At 58.8% G+C, this 27329-nt stretch overlaps 2 protein-coding genes across 5 annotated transcripts in view; one reads left to right on the top strand and one right to left on the bottom strand.

Annotated features, from left to right (window-relative positions):
- The window catches only part of ADAMTSL2 (ADAMTS like 2), a 39669-nt gene extending 16685 nt beyond the window's left edge, over positions 1-22984 (top strand). For 3 of the 4 annotated variants that reach the window (XM_019639445.1, XM_019639440.1, XM_019639453.1), the window contains 10 exons: positions 4673-5021; positions 6426-6798; positions 11610-11707; positions 15201-15327; positions 16362-16575; positions 16666-16821; positions 17304-17474; positions 18136-18312; positions 21261-21405; positions 22190-22984. In XM_019639445.1, the coding sequence (XP_019494990.1) occupies positions 4673-5021; positions 6426-6798; positions 11610-11707; positions 15201-15327; positions 16362-16575; positions 16666-16821; positions 17304-17474; positions 18136-18312; positions 21261-21405; positions 22190-22308 (1929 nt within the window). In that variant the 3' untranslated portion in view covers positions 22309-22984. Of the gene's footprint in view, positions 1-4672; positions 5022-6425; positions 6799-11609; positions 11708-15200; positions 15328-16361; positions 16576-16665; positions 16822-17303; positions 17475-18135; positions 18313-21260; positions 21406-22189 lie in introns of those variants that run through there. The other variant, XM_019639464.1, reaches the window with a different exon arrangement.
- A 1706-nt stretch (positions 22985-24690) lies between these two features.
- The window catches only part of FAM163B (family with sequence similarity 163 member B), a 29327-nt gene continuing 26688 nt past the window's right edge, over positions 24691-27329 (bottom strand). The window contains exon 3 of the mRNA XM_019639499.1: positions 24691-26741. Within this exon, the coding sequence (XP_019495044.1) occupies positions 26340-26741 (402 nt within the window). The 3' untranslated portion in view covers positions 24691-26339. The remainder of the gene's footprint in view (positions 26742-27329) is intronic.

Here is a 27329-nt window from a genome sequence, read left to right on the forward strand (position 1 = left end):
ATTGCTGTCTCTAAGCTGCACCTTGGCTTCACCTTCCGCCACTCTATCAGGCTGGTGGTTACCGGGTGTTGCAGCCTATGATAGGACCAGCGGGTCTCGCAGTCATGTGCCCGCCGTGCCACCTCCTTTGCTGTAAAGTGGGTCTCTTTGTCCAATGCCATGTCATACGGTGTCGTGTATCAGTGGGTCAAATGCTCTGTGAGCCCTTGGGAATTGGGGCTGGCTGAGGCCCTGTGGGCAGGAAAAGCAACCTTGTACTCAGAATAAGATGAATCACTTCCCCTTTAGGACAGAAGGGCTCTAATGTAATCAACTTGCCTCAACAGCTGATGGTCCCCTTGAGGGACGGTGCTGTGTCACAGGCTTAGTGTTGATGCTGGAAGTCTGGACTCTCAGGTGTGGAAGTCACCAGGGCAGACTTGGCAAGTGAGAACCCACGCTCTCGGGCCCATGCCTAGTTCCCATCCCTGCCACTGTGGTTATTGGATTCATGCACCCACTGTGCCATCAGTGAGGCTACCAATGCCAGCGGCTGGCCTGTGTACCCTGGCAAAGCCATTCTGTCTGTTACTTGGCTGTTTCAAGCCCCTTCCTCCCCTGGTGGGTGCTCCCTCGTGCGTGTTGATGACTGATAAAGACCTTCACGTTCTAGACCTATCCCCTAGATTCCTCCACATGTGCCTTCTCCAGGCCTCCTCACCCCCCCATTTAAAGTCTTTTCCATCCAGCCTCCTGACCAACCAGCCAAGCCATCTGCACTGCCCATGAGCCAGTATCTTCGTACCTTAGGCCATCCCACATTCCATACACATCGGACGGTCCATCACCCGCATGGCCTGAAGCCATTGGGGGGATTTTCCTTCACTGCCGTCTTTCAGGGCCACCTCTGAATGGGGCTCTAAGGAAGCAGATCCCATTTCTGGCTTGTACCCTGCACCCCCATACCAAGCTGACCCATCCCTGAATCAAGTTTAGTTTTTTTTTTCTCTCTGACATCATCATAAAGGCATCTCATGCAGCCACACCTGTGAGCTAAGAGAGAGATGCTGGCATAGGAGTCTTGGATGATGGGAATTTGGGTCACCTGCTGATGCAGTGTTCTGTATCCTCTGGCCCTGACTGTACCTAATCCTGCATGTGATATTCCCATCCAGGGTGGTTTGCTGCTGGGCGCCCCCAACAGTGTAACTCAGTGGAGTTGACAGGCTTTGTGTTACAATGTTCAGCTCTGGATGCATGGGTCTCCTGATGTCCTGTGGTCAAAGGCTTCCAGCTCTAGGAGGGCCTGGTAGCCTGCCAGAGCCCATTTTCAAATGCTGTATATTTATTTGTTGCAGGTGGTATGACCTTGTTGCAGAACGCTAGGGGTCTAAGTTATCCTTTTCCTACTGGGGTTTTCCAGAAACTCCATGTGACATCTTCCCCCAGCACAGATATCGCTCTTGCCGTAGGGTCAGCCAGGTATTATGGCCCAAGTGGCGGGCTGCCCGCATCATAGTTGGGCCTGCTGCACAGCCCTTTCCACTCAGGACTCCACTCAAAGCTGGCAGCTTTTTATGTCACCTGGCCTCTGGATTGGACCAATATTCCTGGATGCGGAATAGGCTGTGTCCAAAATTCGTCTTCATGATGGAGGGTATGACATGCAATCATTTGCTCTTTACTTCCAAGGGGATGTCCTGGCATGCCTTAGACTACTGGACCCTGGAATTTTCACTGATTCTTCACAGGGGTTAATCTCCAGTACTCCAGAATACATATGCTTACCAAGGCCTCCTGGGCCACTTCCTGTTCGTCCGGCCCGCTAAACATGATGTCATCAATGTAGAGAATGAACGTAATGTTCTGTGCGATGGTCCAGACCCCTACTGCGAGACGACAGGGTCAAAGCTGTAAACGCAGGCTGCTGTCCGGCCATGAGAAAGAAGAGGGCTTCTGCATTTCCTTCCCAGCAGCGGTAGACAAGGGCGCGTTCGCCAAGTCGGGGGCCACATACGACCAACCTGAGGGCCTGTTAACCTGCTCGAGAAAAGCCGCAACTGGGCTGCTGCTTGGTTGAGTTTGTGGTAGTTCCCTGTCTTCCTCCCAGATCCGTCTTGTTGTCATCGGGGCCCACCTGTTGAATTCAATGAAGGGTGTGATGGGGTCACCACCACGCAACCTTTAGGCCTTTAAGAGTGTCCCTCATCTCTGTTTTCTCCCAGGGTGCACTATGGTTTTTGATATACTCTCTTGGAGGAGGTTGGGGGTCAGGTTCACGGGCTTCCACTTAGCTTTCCCCACTATGGTAGCTCTTACCCCACAGGTCAAGGAGCCAACATGAGGGTTCTGCCAACTGCCAGGTATGCACCTGGGGACTGGGGGAGCCTTGGATCCGGTGGACGTGCTGTGAGCCAGACCTGGGCCACTGCTTGTCACCCACATGCTCTCCCAGCAGCATGATGGGTCCCTAGTTAACAATGACAACATGGACCCTGGTTCCAGGATGTCTACCCATTTATCTGCTGAACAGTTAGCCAAGTAAATGGCTATAGGCTCTTTGGTGGGGGAACTGGAGGGATCATTACCATGTACACTTTCTGTGAATTCTTGTTTCTGGGGACCTGACTGTCCCATCATTCAGTGGATTCTGAGTCTGAAAACTGGCCCAGGAAGTTGGGTAGAGATGGTGACTTTGATGGGGCAGCTGCCCTCCACTTCCTGATGATCTCCCCTTGGTATTGTTTGATCTACAGCTTAAGAAGCACCTTTTCTGGGCCCATCGGTTTGTCCCTCGAGGGTCCTTTGGTTTATCAGCTGTGTCCAAAGGTCCCTGTGGGTCAGGCCCCCTGGGTACCATGTCAGCCTTGCTGCTTATTACAATACTTGAGCCCGCTTTCTGATTTCTGTGGGGGATCTGGTTCTAGAATAGCATCTCCTGCTATCAGCCCTGGCCTATGAGGACACCAACCCTGCCCTCTGTGTGTCCCTCTATGTGATGTGGGTCATCCTCACCATCACATTTCTTTTCACTCTGGTGAACAGAATGTCCTCCAGACCGTCCCACAGAAAACGGCCCCCTGGTGGATTTTCCCGCCTTTTCCTCACTCTTCCATTGTCTGCCATGGAGGTGCCAGCATTTATCGTTCACTCGGGGTTGGCCTCACTTTCTCCAAGCTTCCTAGGACCACCCTAGTGGCGTGTTGGTGCGTCTCCCAGAGTTCTCACCAGTGTGCTGAGAGGGACTGCTCTGTGCAGAGAAACTGTCCCTCGTCCAGGTTCCTCTGGCACTGCCTCTGACCCAGCCCCTGACCTCGGCTCCATCCCCTCAGCACCGTCCTGGCCTCTGCCAGCCCCATTGGCTGGTCCTACAGCTCCGTCATGACTTGTCCCTTCTCCCCTGAGCAGCTCCAGTGCTCTCCTGCCTGGTAGGGATGGGACTTAACCCAAGCCATCAGCCTGGTGGCCCAGAGAGGAGGCGGGGCGAGGTTCTGAGAGAGGCCCATGGGGTTTTGAAGGCAGAAGTCTCTGTGCCATCCTCAGGTAAGGGAGAGGTACTGGCTTTAACAGGGAGGAACGGCCCCTTTCCAGGCCTGCTAGATTCAGGGAAACCTGAGGTTTCATATTTTAAGTGTATTGACTCAGACCCCCACACTCCTTCCAGGTCAAGCTTGGCAGGGTGGAGAAGCCACCCTTCTCTGGTTCTCGGGACTTTTCTACCTCTTCTGCCCCTGGCCGGCGGACGTGAGAGTGTCTTTATGTACTAACACCAGGAGGCCCTCTGGCTTGGCCTTAATTGGAGATCAGGCATGACATCCCCCTCAGGTGTCTTTCTCCCCACTGCACTCCACAGCCCCTTATTTCTTAATGGCCGCCCAATCCCCAGCCAACTCTCCAGCGCTTGAGACATGGCAGCCACTAGCGCATTTCCTTCCACTGTCCCCATCCCAGTTCACCACCGGGGACGTCTCAGTGCTCCCTGCACCACCAGGGGGGCTCCCATCTCCCCTCCTGGCAGCTGGTCCTGCACCAAGCTCCCGTTTGAGAGTCCGCCTTCTAGGACGCCTGACCCTGAGTGACAGGTTGGCGTCTGTGGAAGAGACCCTGAGAACCCCCATCGGGAGGGGAAGCAGAGGGAGAAACGGGGCTGTCGCACAGTCTCAGAGGGGCCTCAGCCCCCCCCACAGCCAGCTCTGCGCTGGGACGGCCCTCTGGCACCCGGGCCATGGCATCCCCGCTTTGGATGGTAGTGAGGCTTCCGGGGGAAGAGGGGTGGGAGCGGTACACCGTTATTACTTAGGATATCTGGCACGCGGTGGTAATATAACACAGGTCGGGTTTTAGTGGCTTTATTACTTTTAGAATGTTCTGTACACCCAGTGCACCCGCTTACTGCCTGTCCCCGGGATGGACAGCTCCCTCCGCCCCCTCCCTGGTGTACCCCTGTCCTCCAGTTTGGGGACATGGGCTGCCCCCTGGGCAGGGTGTAGCCTTGGGCGAGCAGTGTTCTTGTCAAGGGCAAGTCCCTGGGAGGACTCAGCTGTGAGCCACCGCAGGGACCGCTCCTGGCAGCCGGGGACAAGAGTGCTTCTGTCCTGAAGGGGCGTGGGCGATGGACTCGGCAGCCACTCCACGCTTGCGGGGAAGGGGCTGGAGTGAGGAGGGACCGGATGCCACCTCTTCTCTTTCCCAGGTGTGGAACCAGAATGGCAAAAGCCCCTCCATCACCTTCGAGTACACGCTGCTGCAGCCGCCGCACGCCCACCGCATCCAGCCCGTCTACTACAGCTTCTCCGAGCCCACCTCTGAAAGCGCAGAGAGCCAGGAGCTGGACGGGCCTGGACTGCTGGGCCTCCTTCAGCACAACGGCTCCCTGTACGGCCACGCCTCCTCGGAGCGGCTGGGCCTGGACAACCGGCTGTTTGGCCCCCCGGGGTCGGAGATAGAGCTCGGTCTGATCAAGGGCCAGGAGACCAATGAGGTGTGCGAGCAGGCCAGCGGCGGGGCCTGCGAGGGACCCCCCAGGGGCAAGGGCTTCCGAGGTAACCAGGGGGAGAGCTGGGGTGGGGTGGGGGTGGGGTCTTGGGAAAGGGCCTTCCGTCCCCTGCAGCTGCAGAAGAGGTTGACAGGTTAGTTGCAGGCATATGGGGCAGGCACAGGGCTAGGCCTTTACATACGTCCTCTGACATATGTTCTTTGGATGGACACAGTTGTCTACACTTGACAGATGGGGAGACTGAGACTTAGAGAGAGAGAGAGCTTGCGCACATCACCATGGAGTCTGCCGTGGTGTCTACCATGAAGGAGCTGGGAGTCAAACCCAGGAGGGTTTGAGCCCATAGTCCCTGCCCTCGCTCATTCAGTGGAGACAGATAGACAGACTACAAGGTGTTGCAAAAGCTCTGGAATAACGGGCAGCCGAAGGGGCACAGGGAGGACCTTGAGTTCTCCAGAGGGTGAGCTGAGGGCTCAGGAACAGGTAAGGGCTAGCTGGGTGAGAGCGTGGAGAGGGGTGGAGACGAGCGAGGGCCAGCGTGGTTCCGCCTGGCGGGGCGGGTTCCAGAGGAAGGGGCAGGAGGTGCGGCTGGAGACGTAGTGAATCCAGAGTCAGGTCCCCGAGACCCACGCTGGCAGTTCGGCCGTGCTCCTGGGGGCCATGTCTCATCAAGGGTGGGCTGGACCCACTCCTGCCAAGAGCGGAAGGTTGGCCAGGCTTGGGAAGAATTTTCACTAACTTGGGGGGAGAATTTCCAAGACCCTTCGAGTCTTTAAGTAGAAGACACTTTAAAGGTTGTATTTAGTGTCCTGGGGCTGCTGTAACAAATGCTCACAAACCGTGACCACAGAAATAGATTCTCTCCCAGTTCTGGAGGCCAGAAATCCAAAATCAAGTTAACAGCCAGCCACGCTCCCTCCAGAGGCTAAGCGAGGGTCCTTCCGGCCTCTCCCAGCTCCTAGTGGCCCCAGGTGGTCCTCGGCTTGTGCCCGCACCACTCCAGCCTCTGCCTCCATCCCCACACACCTGCTCCTCTGTGACTGTCTCTCTGTGTCCTCACCTCTCCTTACAAGGACAACAGTCATTGGATGGAAGGCCCACCCTACACCCAGGATGATCTCATCTGAGATCCTTAACTACATCTACAGAGACCTTCTTGCCAAATAAGCTCACATTCTGAGGTTCTGGGTGCACACGCATTTTGGGGGACCCTCTTCAACCCACGGCAGAGGTCAAGCCGGCTCCCCCGTAGGAGATTGTCCAGGTCGGCTTGCGGGCCCCCACTTGGCAATCTCTGTCCTCTCATAGGGCGAGGACCTGCCTCTGGGAGCTTCCTGGTTGGCTCAGCTCTTTGCCCCCAGCCCCGCTGGTTCCCCCCCTACCCCCCAGGGAGGCCCTTGCCCCCCACAAGAGGGAGTGCTTAAAGTTGAGCCACCTGTCTTCCTTGTAGAGGGCAACGCCACCGGGATGGTTCTCGCGGGGGACAAGGACGACCAAGAGGCCGACGCCCGCCTCGCCTCCCAGGAGCTCCTCTCAGCCAATGCCGTCTCCGGCCAGCTCCTGGGTGCAAGCTCTGACTCCAGGGAGCTCGCCCTCAATGAGACAGTCAACAGCATCTTTGCACAGGGCGCCCCACGGAGCTCCCTGGCTGACAGCCTCTATGTTGACTATGAGGAGAACGAAGGGGCCGGTGCTTACCTGCTCAATGGGTCCTACCTGGAGCTCAGCAGTGACAGGGTGACCAACACCTCCTCTGAGGCCCCGTTCCCCAACGCCAGCTCCAGCCTTCCCACCTTGGCTGGGAACAGGACGCACAAGGCCAGGTAGGAGGCACTCCCCTGCCCTATCCAGGGGCCTCTGGGTTGGGGGCCGTGTAAGCGAGACCACAGTACAGGGTGAGGGCGGTTTGGCTGGGAGACAGCCACTGCTGCCCAGCACCTCCCTCTCGCCCCATGGACCTGAGCAGGAGGTCCCAGGCCTGGCTTTTAGCGTGTCTTCCCTGCACGGCAGTCCCAGTGCTGAGCGTCCGTGTGTGGATCCGATGTCGGCAGGAAGGAGGGTCGGGGCGGGGGTTAGTTGGCTAGCAGTTCAGAGCGCTCGTCATGACCAAGCTCAGGGCTAAGCATGTTGCATGCATGGAAACATGCACTCGTCACAGCCACCTGTAATGTTAGGGGCGGGCACTGGGGCTCAGAGAAGGTGAGGATCACTGTGCCTGAGGGTTTGGGGCCCCTGGGTTCTCAGCCTGCACAGTCCTTGCACGCATGGCTGCTAGGCATGGGGGGGACGCTCTAGGCTGCCCCCCGAATGTGGGTGACTCAGCACAAACTTCACCGCAGGCCAGAGAGGAGATAGGGGAAGGGTCTAGTGGGCTCTGCAGCCAGGGACCAGACCCCAGAATCAGGCATTAGGAACAAGGTCTTCTGCGGCAGGGGCTGGAGCTACCTCTGGATGGGCTGTGTGAGAGTCTAACTGGGTCCAGGCCCCCAGAGCCAAGGACACACATAAGAACCCTGGGGCAATCCCAGCTGGTTACAACTGGACAGTCATATCTAGGGACACCGGGGCAGTCACAGCTGGGGACACATGGAAAAATCATACCATACCTAGGGACGCCTGGACAGTCATACCTGGGGACATCTGGACAATGACAACTGGCAATGCTTGGACAGTCATGGCTGGCCCTGGAAGGGCTGGCGACTAGGAGCCTCCCTGCGTAGTGGGGGAAGTTGGTAGCAGGGTGCTCCCAGTCCTGCCACCATCCCTACTAGAGGACAACCCCTAATGACAAGCCCCTTGGGCTGATGGCCACCCTAACGTGTTCCTCTACTCTGAAGTTTTCCAAGAAACTCATGGGGCAGTGAGGCTGATGACAGAGCGAGGCTCAGCTGCTGTTGGGGGAGGGAGTGGGGGGGGGCACTGGGTTTTGTTTTGTCTTGTTTTCTGGAGACCCACCCAAACCCCTTGACTTTAAACAACAAACATGACTTGAACCCCAGCCGGAGCTGAGGATGCAGAGGTGGGTGTCCCTGGGAGCTCAGGGGACTGCCCCTCCCTGCAGTGCACCCACAGGAGGGGGCCTGCCCCTGACCTCAAGCTGTTTTCTGAGGCCCAGGCTCACGTGAGATACCTGGGGCTGGAGGGCTCGTGGGCATATCTGGGTCACTTCTGACGGGCTAGGGAAGCTCTGGGACCTTCTGTGGCTGTCCTTCCCACAGGGGGCCATCTGCTCCCCAGCCCGGGGCCCAAAAGCTTGCAGAGAGCGGAGCCTCAGGGGTGTGTGGGACCCAGTGGCTGGAAGGGGGTGACAGGCTTTGCTTTTAGGGTCAGGGTGTGAGTCTGACAGAGGTGCTCGTGAACAAAGGACTGGGATTCAGAATCAGCCAGCACTTGGCCATGACCCGGCCAGTTACTTATGGCCCCGAGCCTGGTTTCAGAGTCCTCGCTGTGAACTCGTCCCCCCAGCACTGCCATCCATGTGTGAGGCACCTAGACCTACCGAGTGAGGATTCGGTAATAGAATTGGACAGTGACACAGCAAACCTCCAGGGCGAGGAAGTGACCCTCACAGGACTCATGACCAGCTTATCTGAGGTCAGGGTCCCTCTCAGAATGGGTGATCAGGGTGGCCCAGAAGGCCCCACTATTTAACGTGGCTTAAGGCACAGAAAATGTCGGTGGCCGTGTTGGTACAGTGAAAAGCACAGAAAATAGTGCCTGAAGACCTGAGTCGCCATCTCAGCCCTGCCCACGGGAGACTCAGACGCAGCTCCGACCCTCTCTGGGCCTCAGTTTCCTGATCACTAAGTGAACAGTTTGACAGAAGATGCCTCAGGGCTCCTCTGCTCAGGTAGTCAAGGATTCCCAGGCCAGATCAGGCACAAGCTTTTGAGTCCTTAAGCCACGTTTTAGAGTCTTTTCTGCCCCATCCCAGTTGAATCTTACCCCACCCCCCTCAGCCCCACGGAGACACACTGGCTTTCCAGTGCCTGTGGGGACCCAAGAATCAACACAATCGACTGTCAACCCTCAGAAAGGCCCAGGCGTGGCGAGATGGGGCGGCTCTCCTCTGGCTGCCATCAAAGGACGCTGCCAGGCAGAGACCAAAGATGATCTTTTGAGATAAAGAAGGGCTGAGGGAGGCATGGGGAAACCACCAGGCCAAAATAGCCCCGTCTCTGCGAGTTGTCCAAACACAGGAAGTCATGTCTGCTCCTCCCCAGAGAGGCTGAAATCAAAGGGGCAGCCCAGAAAGGAAAGGTTATTTTCATCTTCTCAAACCGGCCTCAAACAATCAAGGAAGGCCCCGTCACCAGACGCAGGCGTTGGGAGCAAGCGCCCAGGACGCAGAGACGTGGAGTCCCTCTCCCAGTCTGGAGGGGAGGAAAAGCAACGAGTGCATTGTTGTTCCCTTATAGCCAGGCACCGTCACCCAGCGCCTCTGCTGCCTGCGGTGGTAGAACCTGCGCTGGAGGCCGCTGGGCTGAGGGCCCGGAGACGCAAGATTTGGAGTATCCCTGCGCCTGGGCGGCCGTCACCAGCTGGAGTCTAGCAGTTCTGACTCCCAAGGCTGAGGGGGGCACCATCTCCCTTCCAGCTGGAGGCGGGTGAAGGGCCGGTGGTGCAGCGATTTCCTGGGTGTTTTTCTCCTGACGCTACTTCTAAGAGCTGAACCTGGTAGGGTCGCCTTGTGCAAATTCATGCAGGGTTTTCTAAGGGTTGCGTATTGCTGTGTGTGACGCGAGCTGGTACTAAGAGCCATGTGTAGGCAGCTCCTCCAGAAATACCTTTTGTGCTTAAAATCCGAAGGGTTATTTTGAACTGGGCCACTCTCTCTGGAGTCAGGAATGAGTCACCCTGCCTGCTGGCTGGAGGAGTGTGTAATTAGATAAAGATGGCGGCTTTGCCATGGGGGTGGGGTGGGGGGTGGAGGGGCACGGGCTGGATCTGTTCGTCTCTTTGGTTCTGGGGGAGAATTTAAAGCTGTCGCAAGGAGGAGTGAGGGACCCAATCAGCACAGTTCAATGTTTTCCAAATCAAGGGTTAAGGGGTGATGTTCTGGGTTCTTCCATCCCCAGAGGCCTTGCTCACGGGACCTGGGTGCTCTCCCAGGTTTCCATGGGTCCTTTACTGTCAGATGACAGGGTGTCGGGAAAGGGCATTTTACAATTTCCTCTCATTTTTAAGGAGAGTTGGAGAGACTCCCATTCTCTCAGAAACCTTGAAAAGCCTGGGGCAGGCTCCTGGTTGTGAAGCAACCAGGTGAGAGGGCCCAGCACGCTTTGAGTGGCTGTGACATCAGCCAGCAGCCCACCCCGGCCCTGCCTGCCCACCCTCTGCATGTTCTTCCTTACCCCTCCCCTCCAGCCCCCTCCCTGGGCTCATGCAGCCACAGCAGTGCATTCATGAGTTCAGGTCTCCCGGAGATGGTTTCCTGGTTCTCAGAGCATGACGTGCCTTTCAGGGGGACATTCCTGCAAAGGTCAATTGTAGGAGCGGTTCTCGTCCACTTGTGACGTTCTGGAAGTTGGAATCCAGAGCAATGTCTGGATCACAGAATCAACTAGAAGGCCTTTTAGAACATATGCCCTGCACCCCTCCCCTCAGCCTGACAGCAGGTCCCCAGGAAGGGACCTGTGGACATGCCCAGACGGGAGCCCTGTGAAATGTAGCTCCTGTCCCCTGCAGCCAGCCCCTCTGGGCCGGGAGGGAGGTGGAGCTGGGGCTGGGGCCTGCTGCTGTGCCCAGAGGAAGAGGGAGGTCGAGGCCTGGGTGACGTGCCAGCAGCCAGGCCATAGCACTGTGTCCCCTTCTCTGGCTCCATGGGCTCTCAAGCTGGGAGCACAGAGACTGCCACTGCCGCAGCCACTTCCCTCGTCCCCTGCTGAGTCCCATCCTAGCCTGCACGTCGTCGATCTTGAGGTTGGGCCCAGCACACCAACTGGTTCAAAGAAGCAAACAGTCCTAACAATAGTTGGCTCAGGCCGCCAGAGTTCCGGCCAAGAATCCTGGCTGGTCGCTGGCGGGGGAGCTGCGTGCCTTTCCCCTTGCACAGCAGCCATCGCAGGCAGACCTGCGCAGAGGCGTCTGGGGGGGGGCGCGGCCACACCCCCGTCTGTGCTGAGCTTTTCTATTTTGATAATTGGAGGCGAATGGATAGTGTCCCCATTCAATCAGAATGCTGGCTGGAGGAGGCCGCAGGGGAGAACTCTGGCGCATTCTCAGTGCCTAAGTGAGGGGAGGGGTTGGGAGAAGAAGTCCACTCTCAGATGTGAGGTGTGAGGTCCACCTGTGTGGAGGGATTACCATGTTGGTGAGCCCCCAGTTCTTCACCCCCACCCCCGAGGGAGCACTGGCAGCGGTCTGCTTGGACTACATAACGGAGATGAGAGAACGCAGACATCCCTTGCCTCCTAAGCAGTGGTGCTCTGTGGTGCTCCCTCCGTCCTCTCTGGCCTAGACAGTGTGCGCTCTGACCCCGACAGGTGGGTTTGGCCTGGGCCTCAGGACAGGTGTGCTGTCCCAGAAAAGCACAACCGCCCCATGGATGAGAACACACCCTCCGATGCAAACTCACGCCCGTCAGTGAGCGCCGTGGCTTCTCACCCCTTTCTCTGCTTGACCTTGTTTTCAGGACCAGGCCCAAGGCACGCAAGCAAGGTGTGAGCCCGGCGGACATGTACCGGTGGAAGCTATCATCCCACGAGCCCTGCAGTGCCACCTGCACCACAGGTACTGGCCACAGCTGCCGGGCTGCGGGACCCACTCACATGCTTGCAGCCCCAAGCTGCCTGCAGGGAGCCTGTCTGCCGATTCCTTTCCTGATCTGGGAGGCAGCGTGCCGGATATGACAGGGGTTGGGGTGTCCTCCTGCTCACGACGTGCTAGGCCACGGTGAGGTCAGCCTCCTGGGCGTTATGCAGGCCCCCCAAACACTCTCCGTCCGTTGTCGTTCATATCATGTCTTGTGAGAGCAAATGTCCTTTTCGTTAAAAGTAAGAAATCTCAGGTGATGAAGAGTTTACTTTTGTTTACACAAACATAGGAAGGGGGAAATAGACCCACGCACTCTGGGGCTGAGGGAATGGGTCGGGTTCTAGGACCTCATCAGGAGAGGAGGTAGGAGGGAGCAGAGACCCCTGGGTGGCGCCTGAGGGGCAGACGCATGTGGTTAGTAAGTGCTGAGTTGGGACCTGGACCCGCATCTGTCTGCACACATGGCTGGCCACCACCACACTGAGACGCTGGCCGCAGCCACCAGGGACTGGCCTCCATCTGCTGGCAGCTCTGGTTCCCTCCGCTGGGGGCAGCTGCAAGTTCAGATGGCAGAGCCAGCACCAGCACCCTGGCAAATGTGGCATGGAGACCCAAGAGCCACCTTATCTATACTTCGGACTTTATGGTTGGGTTTGGACACCTGGGGCTGCCACTCAAAATGTACGATGTCCTTGTCCCAGCAACGCACTCTCCGCATCCCTCCCCCACCATGGCCTGAACTTTGGATGCTCTTGTAGGGCCTGGCCAGTGAGGAGGATGAGGCAAGACACTGGCCGGGCCCTGGGCAGCCGTGGTCTGGGCTTAGTCATGCCTCCTTCAGCCCTTGTTGGCATTTCAGGATGTGGGCCCAATGGAGCAGCTGGAGAGGTGACTCTGCAGGGCTCTGAATGGACCACAGGTCCTTATGTTCTGCTCACACTGCTCCCCCTCTCGGGCTGGAATCCAGGGCCCCGCCTTCCTGTGCGGGGCATGGGACCCACAGAGTTTGCCCCTGGCATTCTGGAGGGCACAAGGCCAGCTTTGTGGGGCATCGGTGGGCACTTGAGATGCACTATCTGCTTGACCACACCAAGTGCCCTTGGCAAATGCTTTATCTCTGCAAGCCTCAATTTTCTACCTGTAAAGTGGGACATGCACCTGTCCAAAGACACTGTGCCCACAATTGATGCTCACGCCAGTGGCCGGCTCCTCTCAAAATCCTGTTTTATGGGGTGCTAAAGCCAAGCTGGGGTGGTGGTGGGGATTACAAATCTTCTGTGGCACGTGGTGAATGTCTACCAGTGTCATGGGCACACAGTGGGGTCTTTCTCTGCCCTATGCTTTGCTGAGAACTCACGTGAAGGGCTGTTAGATCAGCACAGCAAATCTGTGTCCAAGCTCAGCCGTAACAGAGCATCTCCCTTCCTCTCCTTAAAGACATGCTTTTGGGCAATAGAAATGCAGGTGAATTGGTTTGGAATCTTCTTACCTTGAGTCTCAAGCAATGATTTCAAACTGTTCCCTGGTGCCCCCAGGACACAGGGGTGAGGGCAGTGGAGCCAGTGGGTCCTGAGCCTCACCCCTTCAAAGGCCCACCCACATCTGTTTCATGGGTTGGGGCTCCCTGGTCACTCTTATTTAAAGGAAGGGCTCCCTGTCTAAGAAGTTTTGCAAAACGCAGTGTTCAATGCCAAGTTAATGAAGAGGGGGTCCAGAAAACTGGTACTTTAACTCTCCTGGCATCTCTGGGAGGTTCCCATTTTGAGGATGGGCAAGCTGAAACCTGGAAAGCCTGACAATACTCACATCACCCCACCAGGGAGAGGCTGAGCTGGAGCTTGAATTCCAGCCTCTCCTGCAGGGTCTCCACTTGATGACGAGGAGTGAATGAACAATCAGGCACTTGGCAAAGTCTGCAAGTCCCCAACCCCGGACCTCCCTGGGCCCCAGAGCTGGTGTCTGAGGCCTGGAACATTCCCAGCAGACCTGGCCAGGAAGCCAGCCTCCTCCGGAGAGAGGGCTAAAGGCTGCACAGCCCAGAGCTGGCAAAGAGGGACCAGAGACTGCAGCCTGGCTCGTCCTTTACAGAAAAAAGAAAGAATCCCCATGTAGGCTGCTTCCTAGGCTGTTTCATTCCATCCAGGGCTGGGGCTTGGAGAGGCAGGAGCCGCTGGGAAGGGAGTGTGCAGGGGCTGGGGCTCTCCATGGATGGGGAGGCTGAGGACTGGCCACCCAGCAAGGAGGCCCCCTTCTCCCCATCTTTCAGGAAGGCGGATCTCTCTCTCTCCCCCCCCCCTCCACCCCTACCACAGTAACAACAACAACAAAACCTACCCCCCGCCTAGGCCTTCACCAGTGCTAACAGCTACCCTGTCATCCTGGCCCCTTGGCAGGGACCCACCACTGTTTAGTGAGTTGGCCTATGTGACAGCTGGGTGTCAGGCACAGGGGTGCCAGGGGAGGACAGAGGAGAAGAGGTTGGAGGTGGGTCAAGGAATTATGGGAGCTGGCCCTTTACATGCTGTCCTCTGATGGGATTTATAGAGTCCTGGGGAGCCCATAAAAGGAAACACACACAATATTGGAAAAAGAAGGTTCAAGAAGGGCTTTGATGAGGACCGGGGCATGCCACAGGGGGGCAGGGAGAGTCTGAAGATCTAACATAACATCTGGGGAGGCTGGCGAGGGCTGGAATGGTTAGATTTTCAATCCATATCCATCCATCCACCCATCCATCCAACCATCCATCCATCCACCCACCCATCCATCCAACCATCCATCCATCCACCCATCCATCCATCCATCCACCCATCCATCCAACCATCCATCCATCTACCCATCCATCCATCCATCCATCCATCCATCCACCATCCATCCAACCATCCATCCATCCAACCACCCATCCATCCACCCATCCATCCATCCAACCATCCAACCATCCATCCATCCAACCATCCATCCATCCATCCATCCATCCATCCATCCATCCATCCAACCATCCATCCATCCAACCACCCATCCATCCACCCATCCATCCATCCAACCATCCAACCACCCATCCATCCACCCATCCATCCATCCATCCAACCACCCATCCATCCACCCACCCACTAAGATGGGTAGTTGTTGAATGAATGAAAATTATTGTCACTTGGCTGTATGTGCCTCTGTAAAAGCCAACTTGATTTTATTCAAAGCCCAGGGTCTGTGACGTTTGAGCTGGGTGTCCAGCCTGGGCTGGTTGGGATGGGGGTGAGGGTACAAAGAGAAGAGGTCAGGCCCTAGGACACGGGCAGAGCGAGAGTTCAGGCCTCACTGGGCTGTCCCCCGGTCCTGTAAGCTGGTTCTTGTCATTATTCCCGGTTTAAACCAGGAAGCTGGGCTCTGAGCAGTCAGGCCACACGGGCTGTCTGTGGTCTCCAGGGTGCTCACGTGTGGCTCACAGGCCCTTCCCTTGTCCTGAACCCAGGGGTCATGTCGACCTACGCCATGTGTGTTCGCTATGATGGCATCGAGGTGGACGACAGCTACTGCGATGCCCTGACCCGCCCGGAGCCGGTCCAGGAGTTCTGTGCTGGGAGGGAGTGCCAGCCCAGGTACCTGCCACCCAGGGCCCCAGGCAGGGCTGGGGGGAGGCAGCCGGGCGCTGCTTTGCCTCTGCTCAGAGGAGTTTGTATCCTGCTCCTTCAAGGGGCTTTGTGGGCAGGACCGGTAGGGAGGGGCCATACTGACCTGCCTGTAAGGCTCCTCCTGTGTCTTCCCATGCTTTGCAGTGTAACCTGACGCTGTGCCTCGCACGCAGTAGGTGGCCAATGAATGTCTTCCACTGCAGACTGAGAAACCATTCTGAACATTACTCTGTACTATGGCGACACATTTGCCCGCAGGCCTACTGGGTGCAGCTAGGATTTTTATGAGTCCAAAGGGATTATACCCAAAGTTCCAAGCAAACTGGCTGTACCTGGAAGGTGGGAGAAGGCCCTGTGTTTCTAGCCCGCAGGTCACGGATGGTCAGAGATGGAGCCGGAACCATGTCCTCTTCCCAGTCACCATGGCGGCGGGAGCTAGTTCAGGGGCCCCAGATGAGCCCGAGGGTGCCAGCCTCCCATCTCTTGTCACTTGGGAGCAAACTCGCCTTGGAGGCCCGCTCCCTGACACGGCCATGTGCCCCTTCTCTCCCTCTGGGCCTCTGCTCCCTGCCCATTTGCTCCTTTCTTAGAAACTGGGCATGTGGCCCTGGGTCCCGCCGTTCCCCTCAGAGTCCCCACGGCAGGGTTCCCGGCTCTAGGGTGGTGACTCCAGCGTGAGCAAACGAACAGGGCCAGGACCTGGCTCCCTGTAGGGTCTGGAAGGCCAGGTGGGTGGGTGTCGAGGTGAGAGCAGGGGCTCCTGGGCAGGCTGGACACCAGCTAGGCACTGGCGCCCACCCACACCTAGGTGTTTCATAAAGAACTCAGGGTCCCCACGGTGGCAGCCTCCACCATGTGGCCTCACCAGCTCAGCCCTTGTGATTTGGGGCCACATGGGCAGGGGAAGAGAAGGCACATATTCTCGGGGGTGTGGGGTTACAGCGGGTCCGGTGGCGGGGAGGAAGGCGGGGCTTGCTGAAGGCCGTCCCCTCCCGAGGCAGGTGGGAGACCAGCAGCTGGAGCGAGTGCTCGCGCACCTGTGGCGAGGGCTTCCAGTTCCGCATCGTGCGCTGCTGGAAGATGCTGTCTCCCGGCTTCGACAGCTCTGTGTATAGCGACCTGTGCGAGGCGGCCGAGGCCGTGAGGCCCGAGGAACGCAAGACGTGCCGGAACCCGGCCTGCGGGCCGCAGTGGGAGATGTCCGAGTGGTCCGAGGTGAGCATGCGCCCTGGCGAGTGGGGTGAGGGTGAGGGTCCCGCGTGCACGGGGCGCGGTCCTGACACCCACCCTCACCTGGCCTCATAGTGCACGGCCAAGTGTGGAGAGCGCAGTGTGGTGACCAGGGACATCCGCTGCTCCGAGGATGAGAAGCTGTGTGACCCCAACACCAGGCCCGTTGGGGAGAAGGACTGCACGGGCCCCCCCTGCGACCGCCAGTGGACTGTTTCCGACTGGGGGCCGGTGAGGAAAGGGCCCCTGGGGGCGTGCTTCAAGGGGTGTGCAGAGCACCAGGCCAGGGCTTCGTCCAGCTGTGCCTCAGTTTCCCCATTTTCCTGGGGCAAGGATCTGGGAGAAGACCTGGGCTTCCTCCTCGTTATTATGAAGAATCAAAGCCTTTTTGCAAAAACAGGAGGCCCACATGGCGATCCCCTTTCATAGACGCTTTGCCAATCTGCCTGTGTCTCTGTCTATCTCTTCTGGAACAGAGATGCTCAGTGCTCCCTGGTGTCCCCTCTGGGCGCCTTGTGCACAGGTGGCCTTTCGGGTGTTTTAGGTGTGCTCTTCTCTGTGTGTGTGTTTTTCATCAGACATGCAATACGTCTGTAATTAGAACAGAAAATGTTATTTACACATGTGGTTGCCATGGCAGCAGCTCCTCTCTCTTGCGAATGACTTTGGCGACCTGGGGGAAGGCTGCGCTCTAACCCGGTGTCCCCCTGCAGTGCAGTGGGAGCTGTGGCCAGGGCCGTATGATCAGACATGTGTACTGCAAGACCAGCGACGGACGGGTGGTGCCCGAGTCTCAGTGCCAGGTGGAGACCAAGCCGCTGGCCATCCACCCCTGCGGGGACAAGAACTGCCCCGCCCACTGGCTGGCCCAGGACTGGGAGCGGGTGAGTGCTCCGAGCCCAGCGGCAGGGCCCTCTCTGACCCAGATGGCATTTGGCTGAGAGCCAAGTGGACAGAATAAAAGATTGGTCAAAATGAGGGCTTAATTGCAAATTATGAGGGCCCAATTCACTAAAAATTAATTTGAAATAGAAGAAGCCAAAAAAGCAGGAAAACCCCTTAAAACTTTCCAAATCTAATTAGGCAAATGCTCAAGGATGCATGCAGAATTAGTATTGTTCCCCCCCCCGCCCCCATATATGGAAAACCAGAGCCGAGTACTTAGGGCTATACCTGCTTTTGGCCCCCACCTGGTCCTCTGCAATGTTTGTTCTCATCACTAAGTTCAGGGCCACCAACTTGCCTTTTCAGACGAATTGTTCTCAACCCAACTGCTTTCAACCCATTGTTTGAGGCAGATGGCTAGTAGCCAAATCATCTTGGGCCAAATTGTCGTTAACCATTTTGTTTCGGTACACATGGTTTCTGCTAAATTGTTTTGGGCCAAATGGTTATTGACCAAAGAGTTCTCTGCCGATTTGCCTCCCCTCTAAGCATTTCACCCAATTGCTCTTGACGAAGCTGTTATCACCGGAGTCGCCATGGCCCTGCGTTCTGGTCCTCCTGGCCTCTGGCCTCTGATGCTTGTCTGTCCCCTGGCCTCAGTGTAACACCACCTGTGGCCGAGGTGTAAAGAAGAGGCTGGTGCTGTGCATGGAGCTGGCCAATGGGAAGCCGCAGACGCGCAGCGGCCCCGAGTGCGGGCTGGCCAAGAAGCCCCCCGAGGAGAGCACGTGCTTCGAGAGGCCCTGCTTCAAGTGGTACACCAGCCCGTGGTCTGAGGTGAGTGCCTGCTGGCCCCTGCTGAGGCTGCCTGAGGCCAGGCCTGAGGTCTGGTCCTGCCTCTACCTCCCCTCCTGCCCCAAATGCCCCTCATGTTCCCCTCCTTGGCCTCCATCAGGGCCTTCTGTCCCTGGAAAGCTTCTCAACTCTACCAAGTCGGCTGGTGTGAGAGTCACCTCCTCCAGGAAAGCTTCTCAGGTCTCACCTCTAGGATCCCTGAAGGGCTCATCTTGGGCTTCTTTAGCCGGGGTCACTTTGGTCCTTGCATTGTAGCCTTTCAGTTGTATGTTGGACAGTACATGTGCCCTGAGCCCAGGTGGGCACTGGGAGTGTGCGGGGCTAAGTCAGACAGCACCCTAGCCCCGGAAGCCAGGGTCAAGGCAGGACGCAGGATTGGGGCCGCAGAGGCATGGTGGGCCGTGCGCACCGGGGCAGAGGGACGCCAGGAGGGCAGCAACTCCTGAGCAGCCTGGCCCCTCCACCGTGCTGAGGGCTCCTCGGCGTCAGACTGTTGGGGGCGTGGAGCCGAGCTGTCTCCTCGCTCTGCAGCCAGGAACACAGTCCTCACCTCCTGGGCAGTGAGGGGGTCCCCTTTCCTCCTCCAATAGCCCCATGGTGAGGGGGTTCTCCTTCCCATTGCAGAAAGGAAGAAACTGAAGTTCAGAGAGATGTCTCACCCATTGGGGTCTTGCAGCTACTTGGGGGTGTAGCGGACATTGGAGGCCACTCTGTCCGCTGTCCTGGGTGGGTGAGAAATCTGCAAAATGAAGGGGAACCCCAAGGCCCCCAAGGTGCGTGGGCTGCCTGCAGAGATGAAGCAGACCCGTTTCACAGATAGGGCAGCAGACACCCCTGTTCTCTGGCTGAGAGAAAGGGTTGGTTTAACTTCTGCTGTTTCCTCTTCTGTCCCCTTCCCATGGGACTTCCTGGTGTGAATCCAGGCTCCGGGGGCTTTTTGGGCCCCAGCCTTTCTCACAGCTCAGAGGCGTCCTGTCTAGACAGTACTTTTGAGTGATTCATACCATCTCCTCGCCTCCGTCTCCACTGTCTCCTTAGCGACTCTGCGGCTCATGCGCCCCCTCCCTACCTAGTGGTGCTGTAAACTTTCAAGAGAGGCAAGTGGGGACACCCAGAGTCGCCTCAGAGCATCACTAGGGGATTGGAGAGCAGGGGCCCGGGTGTCAGCGCTGCCGTGGCCAGGCAGGGTCACCAGGGTCCAGTGTCTCTGGCCAATGGACGACATAGGTGTCACGTGAAACTGGAAGAACAGGACATGCACTGTGGCATTCCACAATGTGTCTCAAACACCCACACCTGAGGCTTCCATGTGGTCACCTGACAGGTGGTGATACCTCCCAAAACTTGAGTTCAAGGTAGAGATTCTAAGTGTGAGATGGGGGTGAGTCTGGGGATCCCATGAGTGCTGCCCCCACTCAGAGTGGGAGGGGCTGGGCCTCCATCCCCCACCCAGGCCCAGGGTTCTTTCTCAGTGGAGGGACAGGGTGGCATCTGGGCTCAAACCCTAACCCCAAATGGGACCCCTGCTCGCCCTACAGCACATGTGCTCCTTCAAGAGTGAGAACACTCACACTGATTCATTCTGTGTTGCTGGAAAAGGACTCCCCCTGGGGAAAAAGCGAGGAGCTGAGGTTGGGGTGCGGGCTTCCCCAGGGGGGAAGAGGAGGCATCAGCCCGGAGGACCAGGCTATGGAGACCAAGGCATGTCAGAGAGCGAGGGCCCCCCTGGGTTGGCTGAGCGCAGCTGGGAGGTGAAGGTGGGAAGGGTGGCAGGTGAGGCCTGACTGGTGCTCAGGGTCTCCAGGAGCCATGCTGAGACCCGCACATTGCAAAGGGCATCCGGCCTCAGGAGATGGGAGGGCAGTTGTGGGGCGGGGACCAGGACCTATGAGGCGCAGGTGCTGTGCTGGCTGCTTAGCCATGGAAGGGAGGAGAGCAGTGAAGGGGGGACCCCAAAAGCACAGCCTGAGAGTGTCAGGGGAGGGGCACCCCTGTATCACCCTGATGACAGTGGGTGGGTGAGAGGTGACCGGCATGGATGGATGGCTTGTGTGGGGATCTCCGTCCCTATCTCTGTTTGGGCTGCCCCGCCCGGAGACGCAGGCTCAGGAAGAGTTGGTTCCTCCCAGCTGCCCCATCCACTCCCCAAGGACAGAGGAGTGGGTGCCAGGGCACATCCAGAGGCTCCTCGGGGCGTCCACCCAAGGCTGACTGTCCTCTGCTCCATGCCAAGCCAGCCTCTCGTGGCTTCCAGACTGGGCCAACCCCCAAGCTGGAGCGGGCACTGGGTGGGCGGCCCTCCCTGCTGAGACTAATTCTCCCTGAGCTGCTGCTGCAAACAGGACCGGAGGTGGGCCCAGGGAACCAAGGGCTCAGGTCCCAGACGGGCCTGGGTGATGTGGGGTCACCCACATGGGAGAAGCAAGAGGGAGCCACCGCCCGCAGGATGCTGGCAGGAGAAGGGTGGTGGGGTAACTGGGGTCAGCAGCTGTCCCTGGTGTTCTGGGTAGCTCAGCGGGGTTTTCCAAGGGAAACATCTGGACAGGGAGCCTCGGGGGTGGGGGTGGGGGGTGGGAGTGGCTTTGGAGGATCCGCTTAACTGGCCCACAACAAACACAGCTTTTTACTGGTGTGGAAAACCGGAGTTCTGCCTCAGGCCTGGCCCCTGTGTCCTGAGCATTGCAGGACCCAGGAAAGCCCGGGGGGATAGCTGAGAGAGGACAGGAGGGGTTCAGCCCCTCACTGTGCAGACAGGGAAACTCAGGCAGCACTGGGTGGGGCCGAGTGTCAGCCAGTGCCCCCTCCTCCCCTTGTCACCTCAAGCTCTCGCGTGTCCCAAGTCAGCTGAGACTCAGCAGCTTGGTGAGACGGTGGGGCTCCCCGCCTGCCCCACCGGGCAGGGCTCTGCCATGTCCTCTCTCCCCCATCAGTGCACCAAAACCTGTGGGGTGGGCGTGCGGATGCGCGACGTGAAGTGCTACCAGGGCACGGACATTGTCCGCGGCTGTGACCCGCTGGTGAAGCCCGTCGGCAGACAGGCCTGTGACCTGCAGCCCTGTCCCACGGAGCCCCCAGGTGAGCAGGGGTAGGCTGAGGGCTGGGCGGGAGCTTGCCAAGGAGGAGTGGGCAGGGCCGGGCCCTGAGGGATGAAAGGACAGAGGACCAGGCGGGTCAGTAGCTATGGAGACTGCAGCATGTGGGAGTCGAGGGTCCCCCCTGGATTGGCTGAGCCCAGCCAGGAGGTGCGGGTGGGAAGGGTGGCAAGTGAGGCCTGACCGGGGCTTGGGGTCCCCAAGAGCCATCCGAGACCTGCACATTGCAAAGAGTCCCCTGCCTCAGGAGATGCGTGGGCAGCTGTGGGGCGGGGACACAGCCGGGGCAGCCCAGTGCTGGGCACACAGGGGACAGGGAGGCTGAGGCTGAAGCAGGTCTCGGGCTCAGGCACCTGGAAGATGGACGAAGTGATGGGCTCTGAGGGGGACGGGGGCAGGTGATGAGCTCTGCTTTGGACCTACTGAGTAGAGGGGTCACCTGTGGGCCTTCCGGGAATACTCTGGGGGTGAGATCAGTGGCTCCTCAAAATCCTGGCCCCTGGTCATCACCCTTTTCTGTGCACAGATCAAACCACTTGATGGGATCAGGGATGGGAGCAGGAACCCGAGTCCCTGCCATCGGGTGGGAGGCCCATTGCCCCTGAACCTGGGAAGGGGCACGTATGAGCCACCTGTCCACAGGCGCTCTGCCACCCAGGGCCACCTTTGTGCAGACCTTCTTCCCTCAGTTGAGAAAAAGAGAGGTGGGCGGGGTGGGGAAAGGTCCTATCGTGATGCCTAAGCCCCCCCTCACGTCCCTTCTCCAGACGACAGCTGCCAGGACCAGCCAGGTACCAACTGCGCCCTGGCCATCAAGGTGAACCTCTGCGGCCATTGGTACTACAGCAAGGCGTGCTGCCGCTCCTGCAGGCCCCCCCACTCCTAGGCCTGGCAGCCGCTGCCCTCAGAGACCTGAGCACCCCGCCCTCAGGGCCACCGCAGCTTTTGGGGCCCCTCCTCGGACACCCTTCCTGCAGGGCACCCCGGGCTGTGAAGACGTTGACACTGAGCCTCTGCTCTCCCCGGGGAAGGACAGCCTCTGGGTGCCCGACGGCCTCCCGGACAGAACTGCCCCTGCCATGGGCAGTTGTTCTTTGAGCCTGAGGATGGTGTGTTTGTGGTTCCCATCCCCCAGCACCCAGCCCAGCACCCAGCTGCCCAAGGGGGCCTGGGGCTGGAGCCCAGAGGTAGAGGGGACCCCTCCCCTCCACCCCCCCAGCCGCCTCCATTCTCTGGGTGGCTGAACCTTCTGCTTGGCCTCGGGAAGGTCCTCTCTGCCTCCAGGACCCAGCGGTGAAGGTGGGGGCCGGGCGGGGGGGGGCACAGACACTGCGATGTGGTGCCGCCTCGGACCCTGATCCTAGTTCGGTGAGCTCCTGCCAGAGGAACTTTTATCTCCCAACTTAGCATCCGTTGCCTCTCTTATACGAAACTGGCGTGCATGGAGGAACTCACCGCACTTTACGCCCAGGAAGAGGCACTCTTTTTCACGGTATACCAGTTATGTCGTCTCCGTCAGTACTCCTCTGTATGGTAATAAAGTGGTGGTATTTATGGCGGCATCGTGGGCTCTCAGTGGCTCTGGCAGGAGGGACAGGGCAGCTGGGGGCTTCGAGAACCAGCATCCAGCTTGTCCGGCTCACTGACTTGGAAGATGTACTGAGGCCTTGGGTCTGGGGACAGGGCTGGGGCAGAGGCCGAGCCAGGCTGCAGCGGCTCCTTGGGGAAATGACAGTCGGATGGAGAAAGCAGATAGAAGGTGAAAGAGTGGGGAGCCTGCAGGGAGGGGCGTTCAGGGGGCGTCCAGGCTGGGATGTTGGGGTCAGAATTGAGTCGAGTTCTTGAACCTATCAACAGTGGGGACCTGAGGGTGGGGGTGAGAGGTCTGGAGACACGTGGAGGTACCTAGCAAGTGCCTGGAGGGCCCTGGTGAAACATGGGGAGCCTGGAAGGACCTGGGGGGAGCTTGGAGGGTCTTGGCAGGACATGGAGGGGGGCCTGGTGGGAACTCTATAACCTGAACCTTGGGAGAAAAGCACTTACCTCAGGCTGTGTTGGGCAGATCAGAGGAGATGAGGGAGGTGGATGGGGGCGCCCACATCAAACGCCCAGGATATATTCTTCATTATTGTTTTGGGACCTCAAAGAAGGATTACTTAATCTGGACTTTGGGTGCAGGGACACGGGAGGACTTTCTGGAGGAGGTGCTGTTTAGGCTGGTCCAGCGTCAGGAGTGGGTCTCCCAGATGAAAGGGTGGGGGGGGAGTGTGGGAAAGCGGAGGGAGTCTGCACAGAGCCTCGAGCGAGAGACGGGGTGTGTCCAGGATGCTGCAGCAAAGGGGGGGCGCAGGTGTCCACCTGATGCAGGAGAGCAAGGCTGTGCAGGGCTGAGGATGCCACAGGGGTGTCTCCTTTGGGGACAGTTAACAGGATGGCAAGTGTCTGCTTCTCGGGATGTGGGGCCAGCCTGTCCCCAAACAAGGACCAGAGCAGGGGCCACCGCACAGTGTTAGGATGGCATGATGGACACTGAAGTTTCACTGAGGAACATGGGGTGGGCTTGTTCAAGGTCACCAGCTTGCTTCCAATCGAGGGGAGTCCCCGTAATCCAGGTGGCCAGGGCTCCCTGATGCACCCACCCTTGTGCCCTGTCATGGACCCCTGCCCGTCTCCCCCCTCCTCCTCCCACCCGTCTCCTTCTCTCCTATGTCCTTCCTTTCCGTCCTCCTTTCTGCCAACACTTATTGTGCGCTTACTGTATGCCAGGCTCCGTGCCCAGTGCTTCATGAGTGCGGCCTCGTTTACTCTTCCCAAAAGCTGCACTAGTATCATAACCACCCCTCGGTGCTGATGCAAAGACTGAGACTCAGAGACATCAGTCACTTGCCCCAGGTGACAGCCTGTCAGCCACAACTGTTCTCCAAGAGCTCAGAGTTTAGGTCAGTGGTTCCCAGTCTTGGGAGATGGACACAGCCACCGTGGGAAACTCGAAAATGAACGTGGCTTCAGGTGGCTGCCCCTGATCCCATGAGCCCTGATCCCATGGGGTGGGTGGGAGACGGAAGGCCGGCTCCACCTGGTACTGGGCTGGACACAGCCCTTCCCAGAAAGTTCCGGAGAGGGGTGTGGACTGGCCTGGAATCCCAGGGGGACTGCAGATAGCAGCCTGGTGGGCTGGAGATAAGTTTTGTTGGCTTCCCCTGTTCCCAGGGAGCAGGCGGCTTCCCGTGCCCCACGGTGGAGCTGAGTGAACTCACATGGATGGTGCTTCATTTCAACTCGATCTATGAATTTATACAGAGGATAGAGACCAGCAAAGGAACTAGGAAAACGGAACAGAACAGCCACAGGAAGTGCCACCTCCTGGCCCTCACCCTCCCTTCCCGACCCCCACCCCCACCCCCACCCCCAAGCTAATGCATCAGAAAAAAACTGGTGGGGTTCACAAAGGAAGGGGAGGTGTGAGTGGCGCTTTGGGAAGCTGGGGTGAATTCAATTAGCACGTCCAAACTGAGGCAGGGGGAGAAAAGGAAGAAGAGGAAAAAAATCAAGACTGCTAAAAACAGTAAGTCTTCACCAACTCTGCTCACGTCTAGTCCAGCCATCTCCACTCATCTGCACTTTCAAGTAACAGCAGCTCAGGCTGCCTGTGGCTCACGGAGGGCCGCTTACCCTCAAAGCGATGTCTTTTTAAAAGGCAGATGGCTGCGGAGCCTGGTCCATCTTCCCGGGCAGACAACGGCTAGCTCACCCTACCCCAGGGCCCCGCCGCGGCTGGGCCCAGAGACAGAGAGCCCTGGAGAAGGCAGGGGCTCTGGGGGCCATGTTTCAGAGACAGCAAACCCTGTCTCCGCCTGGGTCAGGAGCTGCATTCCCCATGGTGGCCATCGGGCACCATTTCCCCAGCCGGGTTGAGGGAGCCTAGAGTGGGTTCCTGGGGAGACCCCAGTCCTGCTGGGAGCTTGGTGGAGAGTGGGCACACGGAGCAGGAGCAGAGCAGGGGGGCCAGGGCCTCGCTCCCAGATCCTCCTGCGGAGCAGGTGGCAGGGGGACAGCCCGGGTCTGTTTCCCCTGGGGCTCCCGGAGGCTGAGGCCCAGGGATGGGAGGGCCCGTCTCAGGTCTTATGGGGGGTTAGTGGTCTTTTAGCCCCTGGTCCACGCGTCTGTCCACCCACCCAAGTCAGGGCTGAGGAACGGGCACTCACGAAGCAAGCGGTTTGGACACGGCCTCTTTCTCCTTCTTTCACAAAAAAGCCAGCTGGGGCTGTGCGTCCCCAAGGCCCAGGCGCCCCTGTAACTGCCTTCTAAGGGGGTCTAAAGAGAGGCCAGTTCAACCTGTGTCTCAGCCGCCTGGCACTGAAGCCAGAGGTGTGTGTGTATGTGAACAGGAGACAGAGGCCTCCCGTTCTGGTTAGAGGGACAAAATAATTGGTCTGAAATTGCCAGAGAAGTCTGGCTGCAGGGCCCCAAGTACTGCCATGGCCACCCTTCCTTGAACAGGTAGGTAGACTAAGGCCCCCACATCTGGGCCACGCAGGCACAGAGCAGCTGGGGCTGAGACGGGAACTGCTTTCCATCGCACCTGTCCTAACAGCAGTGTGGTGTCAGGAGCCCCGCCTCGCTCTGCAGCCCTCACACCTGGACGTTACAGCTCACCTGTGCTGCACCACGTCATGCCCACCTCCCTTCCAGCCCCGGTGACCCGAACCCCGGCCGCGCCTGCGTTCACTGCGCCTTACCCCTACAATGGGCCCCGGAGCTCCCAGAAGGCGGGGCCCAAGGCCCCCCAAGCCTGGGGCCCCCGTGATGACAGGGATGCGAGAAAGGCTGGGCCAAGCTCAGGTCCAGGCCTGGGGCCAGGCTGGCATGCCACGGGGACCCCTCCATGGTCTAGGACCTGCCGCGGGCAGGGGCTGCTCAGACGTCGGTGCTGACGCTGCGGCTCCGTGAGAAAGCCTCCCGCATGGCCGAGAGGCGGTTAGGGTTGAGCGCCTGCAGACCCCCAAAGGTTGCGGGCGGCAGCTCGGCGTCCTCCTGGCTGAAGCTCTTGTAGGTCACGCGCTCCCCGCCGTTGGGCACGCCTTCGTCCTCGGGTTCCTGCAGGAAGAAGGTGGGCGGCTCGTAGTGGGAGCAGCTGCGGCAGAGGGCCCGGGCCTGTGGGGACTTCTGGCTGAAGGACGTGGAGGCGGCCGGGTAGAGCGCGGGCCCGTTGGTCAGCACGAGGCTGCGATGGGCGTGCAGCGGCGGCAGGCTGGAGTGCACGGCGAAGTCGGGCTCCTCCTCGTCCTCCTGGTCTTCGTCCTTCTTGCAGCAGTAGTACTGTGGGCAGAGGGCAGGTGAACCGGGGCCCATCCACGGCTCACCGCGCCGCCCCGGCCTGGGCCCGACTCAGACCTGGTTCCTGTGGCCACCTCCTATGGGGAGCTCCCTCAGGGGAACCCTGCAGAACATTCTGCACTGAGGGATTCACTCGGCTTATTCGCAAAGAAACAGGAGGCAGGTGCGATTACCATCTCCATTTTGCAGGTGGGGAAACTGAGGCACAGAGGGGTCAGGCAGCCTGAAAGCGGCTGGGGTTCAAGCCCAGGCAGTCTGGCCTCAGCCTAGTTCATGGGCTCTGAGCTCTACGGCCTCGGCCTGCATGGGAGGCCTCCCTCCTCTCGGGTAGATGCAGGGGCCCCAGAGGGCCCCAGCATGTGGGTGGGGAAGGGAGAGCACAGGGGTGAGTAGCACAGCCCAGTGCTCACCCCTGCTCTCCCCTTGACAGCTGTGTGCTATTGGCTAAGTCCCTTACCCTCTCTGAGCCTCAGTGTTTGGGAAACCCTGGGCAAGGTGAGCCAGGCAGCCATGGTGAGCCCCCACAGGCCACTGAGCCCCAACAGAGTGGTTTGCTTTGCACCTTCTTCA

Source organism: Hipposideros armiger, unplaced genomic scaffold (genome assembly GCF_001890085.2).
Source record: "Hipposideros armiger isolate ML-2016 unplaced genomic scaffold, ASM189008v1 scaffold_3, whole genome shotgun sequence".
Taxonomy (NCBI): Eukaryota; Metazoa; Chordata; class Mammalia; order Chiroptera; family Hipposideridae; genus Hipposideros; species Hipposideros armiger.